The 7,274-nt window shown below is 51.3% G+C and overlaps 1 protein-coding gene across 1 annotated transcript; it reads left to right on the plus strand.

Moving 5' to 3' along the window:
• The first annotated feature begins 566 nt into the window (after nt 1-566).
• Nucleotides 567-3,210, plus strand: IRF2BP1 (interferon regulatory factor 2 binding protein 1). The gene has a single exon (XM_089478472.1). It carries the CDS (start codon nt 1,044-1,046, stop codon nt 2,937-2,939), a length of 1,896 nt encoding a protein of 631 aa, XP_089334598.1. The 5' UTR covers nt 567-1,043; the 3' UTR covers nt 2,940-3,210.
• Nucleotides 3,211-7,274: the final 4,064 nt, after the last annotated feature.

Consider the following 7,274-nt stretch of genomic DNA (forward strand, 5'->3'; position numbering starts at 1 on the left):
CATTGCCATCCTCTGAAGCTGAGAAAGTGTGACCTGCCCCATGTTGTTTTTATTGTGTGCCTCCAAGTCATTTCTGAGGGAGTGCGACTAGCCCAGTGTTGTTATTGTGTGCCTTTGAGCCACTTCCAACTTATGGCCACCAGCCAGAGGTGCCACTATCACAACCTTCCTTCTACAAAATCTACTCAGAGGGGTTTGCCATTGCCATCCTCTGGGGCTGAGAGAGTGTGGCTTGCCCCGGTGTTGTTGTTATTGTGTGCCTCCAAGTCATTTCTGAGGGAGTGTGACTAGTTATTGTGTTATTATGCCTTCAAGCCAGTTCAGAATAACTTCAGAATAAGTTTCCTTGAGGAAAGGTTGTGCCACTATCACAACCATTCCTCAATGAAACTTATTCTGAGTGGGTTGCCATGACCATCCTGAGGCTGAGAGAGTGTGACCTGCGCCATATTGTTTTTAATTGTGTGTCTCCAAGTAATTCCTGAGGGGGCTGGGATTGTCCCAATGTTGTTGTTGTGTGCCTTTGAGCCACTTCCAGTTTATGGCCTGTGGTAACAGTTATCACAACCTTCCGGGGACGAAACTGATTCAGCGAGTAATTATGGGTTGGCCTTTGACTTTGGACTTTGAGGCTGCAATCATGGCGGGTCTCCCTTAAGAGCCCCCTCCTTCCCCTTTTCCCTCAGAACTACATCCCCCAGCAGCCTTTGCGGCGGAGTTATGTAAGTTAGTTTCTCCGTGTACGAAGAAGAAGAAGAGGGCAGGCGAGGAGGGAGGTATTAAAAAGAGAGAGAGAGAGAAAGAGGGAAAGAAAGAGAGGAGGAGGGAAAGGGGGGAAAGGAGGAAAAACGGGGGAGGAGAGAGAGAGAGAGACGGGCGAGGAAAAGAGTCGGAGGGCAAAAATTAGCACAACGGAAACGGAGCCGCAAGAGCGTCGGGAGGCGTCGCCTGAGGCCTAGGCCGCGGCCTGCTGTTGGTTCGGGCTCCTTCGGTCCCGCTCTTGTCGCGCGTCGGTCGCGCGCCGGGGCCTCGTCCGCACCAGGATGTCTTCCTCCTCCTCGTCGTCGTCGTCGTCGTCCTCGCTGCCTCCGTCTCGGCGTCAGTGGTGCTACCTGTGCGACCTGCCGAAGATGCCCTGGGCCATGATCTGGGACTTCAGCGAAGCCGTCTGCCGCGGCTGCGTCAACTTCGAAGGCGCCGACCGCATCGAGTTCCTGATCGAGACGGCGCGGCAGCTGAAGAGGAACCACGTCCTGCAGGAGGGCCGCTCCCCGGGGCCCCCGGGGGCCAAGCACGGCAAGGATGGGGCCGGAGGAGGAGGAGGAGCAGCGGGGGTGCCCTTGGAGAGATACGAGCGGGGCTGCGGAGGACGCCTCTCCGGGGCCGAGTACGCCCTCAGCCCCCGCCTGCCCAACGGACTGGCCCGAGGAGGAGGAGGAGGAGCAGAGGAAGGGGAAGGCAGCCGGCAGAGCCCCACGGCCAGGAGGGCCCTGCTAGGCCCGGTGGTGCCCCCCAGCCTGGTCCCGCAGGGGCTCCTGGGGGCGCCCCAAGGGCTGCTGGCGGCCGTCTCCGGCCTGGGCCCCCCCTCGCGCCCGGGGGCCTCCCTGGCCATGGCCTCCCCCATGTTGGCCGAACTGGCCAAGCCCTCGCGCCTGGCCTACGCAGACTACGAGAAGGAGAAGCAGCGCAACAGCGAGTGCCTGGCGGAGCTGAACGAAGCCATGCGCGGCCGGGCGGAAGAGTGGCACGGGAAGCCCAAGGCGGTGCGGGAGCGGCTGCTGGCCCTCTACGGCTGCGCCCCCTTCAACGTGCGCTTCAAGAAGGACCACGCGCTGGTCGGCAGGATCTTCGCCTTCGACGCCGCGCCCCGGCCCAGCTACGAGTACGAGCTCAAGCTCTTCACGGAGTACCCCTGCGGCTCCGGCAGCGTCTACGCCGGCGTCTTAGGGGTGGCCAAGCAGATGTTCCAGGACTGCCTCAAGGAGCCCGGCAAAGTCATCTCCTCGGGTTACAAGTACCTGGAGTACGAGAAGTGCCACGGGTCCAATGAGTGGCGCCTCCTCGGGGAGCTCTTCACCGAGAACGTGCGCTTCTTCAGAGAGCCCCCGGCTCCGGAGGCCCTGCCTCAGCAGTACCTCGACAGCAACTGCGCCATGCCCCCCAGTCTCCTCCTCAGGGCCGTGCCGCCTTCCCGGGCCGTCATGCGTAGGCGCAAGGCCTCCCCCGAGCCGGAAGGGGAGCTGTCCGGCAAGCTGACCGGAGAAGAGCAACAGCAGAGGCAGCACTGGTTGACCCAAGGGGCCGGTGGTGGCATCTACCCGTCCAGCATGGCCCACTTGCCAACGTCCGCAGGCCAAGGCCCCTTGCCAGAGGGCTCCTTACGAAACGACCCTTCGCCCATCACGGCTCTGAAGAACGTGGCTGACACCCTGGGGAAGGAGGTCAACCCAGTCCACTCCACCACCACCCGGCAAAACAGCACCAGTCCGGCCTCCCCAGCTGCCTCAGGCCAACACCGCCTGGTGCCCCGCAATGGGGAGCCGGGCCAAGCGACCACCACCTCTTCCTCCTCCTCTTCTTCCTCCTCCTCCTCTTCTTCCTCCGGAGCCCACTCTTCTGGAGGAGTCGAGCCCAGCGGCACTCAGAGTGCCCCGGATTCATCGGGAGGTGCCAGCAGCGCCCCTCTGTGCTGCACCATTTGCCACGAGCGCCTGGAAGATACCCACTTCGTCCAGTGCCCTTCCGTGCCCGGGCACAAGTTCTGTTTCCCTTGCTCCCGGGATTTCATTAAAGCCCAAGGAGCAGCCGGAGAGGTTTATTGTCCCAGCGGGGAGAAATGCCCCTTGGTTGGATCCAACGTCCCCTGGGCCTTTATGCAGGGCGAAATCGCCACCATCTTAGCCGGAGACGTGAAAGTAAAAAAGGAGCGTGACCTGTGAGGAAAGGGAGAACGGCCAGCATACGGGACATTGTGCCAGGGGGTGCCCGCCTGCCCCGCACACCCCCCGCCCGCCCGCCCACCCGCCCGCCCTCTCCCATCCACTGTGGCAGTGACTGGAATTAGTAACTTATTCCCCACCCGCAGGCACCCTTGCTTTAACCCACTGTGGACTGGGGTATTGTATATAAATCTATTTTTTAAATAATATTTCCATAGCAAGCTGATATATGAAGCCACATCTATGTTTAATCTACTATGGGAGGGGAGGGGAGGGGAGGGGGCAATCATCTGTGCTGTTCTGTAAGGTCTTGGGAAGGGAGGATTCATAAAGGTGGACAGACATTGGGCGCATTCACACTTACCTTTTCGTCGCGGGGAGATCCAGATCTCCTCTGTAACGCAATACCAGGTCGCCGTTCCCACTCTGATTTAAATGCCCAGATTTCTCTATGGCAGTTAAACCCAGTTTGGCGGTTCCCACTTGTGCCAGATCATTTCCAAATGGAGGTGCCTCCATTTTCAGAAGCGATCCAGTAGCACATTCTCACGACCGAAGAGCCGGATTGTTGCGGCACCAAGAAAAACACATGGTAAGGGACCCGATGCAAAATGCACCGGGTTAAGTGGGTTTTTTTTCATGCTCCCCCCTAAACTGCACCAAGTGCAGCTGGGGCAAGTGTGAATGCCACGCAAATAACCCGGTTTGCACACTGGGTTGTTTAATAGTGCAAATGCGCCCAAAGATAAACCAGGAGAGTTACAAAATATGTTCTTTAGGCATAGGGGCAGCTGTTTATCAAAGTATCCCACCCACGTCAAGCTTATGCTATCCCCAAACCAAACCCCCCCTTCCTGTCCTATCTGTATGTGTCCTTCCACCTTTGCAGGTGCCCTTTCATTCTGGGTGCAGCAGTCCTTTTGTCTGTTCCTTCCCAATCCAATCTAATCCATGCCCTCCTCACCTTGCACCCTGAGATACTCCGTTCCTACCAATGTTTCCAACCTACCCCTCCCTAAACATTGTGTGTGCGTGTGTGTACATGAGACAGTCCGAAATCTGTGCAGCGTGTGTGTGTGTGTGTGTGTGTGTGTGTGTGTATATATATATATATATACACACACACACACAAAAAAAAAATCCAGAGTTCTGTACTAGCCAGTTTCGATTCTTTTATTCTAAGCAGGAGCGAAAAGGAAGACAAGTTGGGTGGGAATCGTATTTGGAGGTTCTGGAAAATTACGGATGCGCAGGAGAGAGAGACGATGGAAAAAGTGCCTCTTGTGTAGAGTTTTATGTTGGAGGGAGAAGGCGGGTGTTCCCCCGCCATACCAAAAGACTTAAGCATGCACACCAAAAACAGAAGAAAATGAAAGAAAATCACCTTTTCGGTGGAATCTGAACAGTGGCATTTTCGGGAGAACAAGCCGTTTTCAACTTCTGGCCTTCAGCTCCCAGAACCCCTGGCTGTCATCCATGTAGGTTGGGGTTTCTAGGAGCTGATGTCTGGCAACATCTAAACAGCCAAAGGTTGAGAACCATGGCAAGCAAAGGCCAGTTCTTCATCACCTGGGACAGTTCCCTAAATTGGGCATCAAGGGGAAAGATAAAAGAGGGTTTGTATTTTAATCCCTAGCCCCAAGCAAAATGAAAACATGGCAGTGATTGTGAGGGAGGTGGGAATGGGATCCTCTCCATAAATCAATACCCATTTCCAAACAAAGGGGTTTTAATTGGGGAGGTATACTTAAATTAAGAGGGCGGTCATTGCAAAGTGATTGGGCAAGGCAGAGAGATTTCAGAGGCAGACACATATAAAAGTTAGACTTGTGTGGTTCTCGAACAATGTTAATGCATTAGCAGATGGCTCTGTATTTTTTTAATGTTGCTATCTGGTGAGGGTCAAGGCAAAGAGAGAAGGAGAAGTGGGGTTGCATTCCCACATTTAAGACTGTGGGGGAAAGAAAGGAGGGGAAAGAGAGAATGTTAAATTTGTTTTTGTATTTCTTTTACTTGTTTCTGTCAATAAACTTGATTATCTTTTTTTCCATTTATTACTATACTGTGCATAGTATTTTGCTTGTGGCAATGAAATCTCTCAGTGCTCACTGGGTTAGGCAACTTATTTATTTCCTTTCAGGAGCCATTGTATGTGTCCATCCCTTCTGTTTTATTCTCACAACAGTTGTGTGAGGTATAGGTCAAGAAGCAGTGATAGGCAAGCGTCGCCCAACAAAGTTTGTGGCTGGAAGGGGAGTTCCAAGTGTGCTTTCTCCCATGTAGCAGCTCTGGTGTTCTCTGGCAGTTCATAAATAGTCTAGCTTCCTTGACAACCAAAGTCTCCGAAGGTTTGTAGGCCAGTTCCTATTAAGAAGGGAAAAGCCGTCAAGTTGAGATGAAGTTACACAGAAGAGGGACATCTATCTGTCTGTCTCCAGCTTCTGTTGTTGCTGAAGCATTTGTGATTTGACAACCAAAGAAGGCTGTATAGCTTACTTTACCTGTTATTTTAGCCTTGTTTAATAATCTGAAGGGGTGTCTTATTGAGGATGAAGCAAGCTTGTTTTCTGCTGCTCCAGAGAATTGGACCCGGAACAATGCATTCGACCTACAGGAAAAGAGATTCCACTTCAACATCAGGAAGAACTGACAGTAAGAGCTATTCAACACTTCCTCAGAGAGTGGTGGAGTCTCCTTCTTTGGCTGTTTTTAAACAGATGCTGGATGGCCATTGGTTGCGGGTACTTTGATTGTGAGTTCCTGCATGGCAGAGGGTCGGACTGGTGGCCCCTGTGGTCTCTTCCAACTCTATGCTTCTATGGGTCGACCTTATGACCCTGCAAACCTCATGATTTCAGCATCAAGAAAGACTTGCTTTAACTTTTTCCTCAGCAATATCGCCTTCTTTGAGTTGCTGCCACCTTGCTTACTGGATCGCAAGCCACTAAAAACCATCCGATTTAGGGTTCCTTTATGTATGTGTCCACCATCATCTGGGTCAGATCAAGTGGTGGGCAAACAAGGAGGCCACAACTATAAAAAAGAAGAATACTGTGGTTTTAGAAGGCTCTTATTATCCCTGGGCCAGCTGCTGGGATATGGGCCGCTTGCCATACCTGGATGCCAGCCCTGGTCATAGGGATTTTACTGTCAGTTGCAATTAGAGGTGAAGATTTCAGGATTCAGCCAGGGCTTATGAAGAAATGGACCTACATGGAACATGCTGAAAAGATCTCCAGAAAACGCCATTATTTTATAATGTTTTAATAGTCCCTGCAGAAGAGTTGGGTCTTTAGCATTTGAGATGCCTGACTCTGTACTTTATGTTGCTTTGGAGTCATAAATAAGTTGTCTCTGGGACCCTGAATTAGTTCACAAGGGTTTAAATGCGGAGGAGCATTATGTGGAGGAATATCTTGTACACCAAAACTGGAAAAATAATACAACCACAGCATCCTTGGGAATACTGCTCTGGTAACAATGCCCAGTTATTGCTGACCTAAAGTGCCAATGAACTTGTGAAAGGGGCATGCTCCCAGGAGACATGTCTGCAACACAACATCCACAAAATAGAAGACTTAGGGAAAGTGTAGTAGCACCTTTGGCACAATCCATGCCAGTGGTGCCACCTGTCCTCAGGCGTCCCAAAGAAGCACCATGCATTTTGCATGACAAGAAAAACGGTGTCTTTAGGCCCTGTCTGGCAGGCCAAAATTAAGCCCTATGAGGAAACAGGTTGAGGGAATAGACAGGTTTAGCTCAGTTAGGAAAAAAAATGGCGACATGGTTGCTATCTTTAAATATCTGGAGGCTGTCATGTAAAAAGATGGAGTAAAGCTTCTTTTCTGCCACTTTAGAAGCTATGACCCAAACCAATGGATTCAAATTACAAGAAAGATTATTTTCAAGCCGTGGATGCTTAACAGATAAACAACATCAGTTAAAACACATCAATTAAAACACATATCATTTTAAAAAGGACAAATGAGGTATACACCTATTAAAACAACCCACATTTAAAATCCATCGTTTAAAATTCACATTTTAAAACTGAACCCATGGATGCAGAATATGGATAAATGACTGTATGTTAATACAGCGCAAAATGAAGGGGTTTTCCTGGCACAGCTCCTCTGTCTTTGTCAGCCATACAATGTGGAGATTCAATGGAAAGGTCTTTCATAACAAAAATGGAAGCAGAGTGGTGTATTGTACCCTCTGAGATTCCTGCCTCATTGTTCTTCAGCTTCTTTTAACATTTCCAGACTTCCTTCTCCTCCTCCCGCTTTCCCTGTTTCACTTCTGCTTACTTCAGTTGATGCAAACTGAATCCAA

The sequence above is a fragment of the Sceloporus occidentalis genome, unplaced genomic scaffold (assembly GCF_023333645.1).
Source record: "Sceloporus occidentalis isolate IW3139 unplaced genomic scaffold, rSceOcc1.0.p SCAF_13, whole genome shotgun sequence".
Taxonomy (NCBI): domain Eukaryota; kingdom Metazoa; phylum Chordata; class Lepidosauria; order Squamata; family Phrynosomatidae; genus Sceloporus; species Sceloporus occidentalis.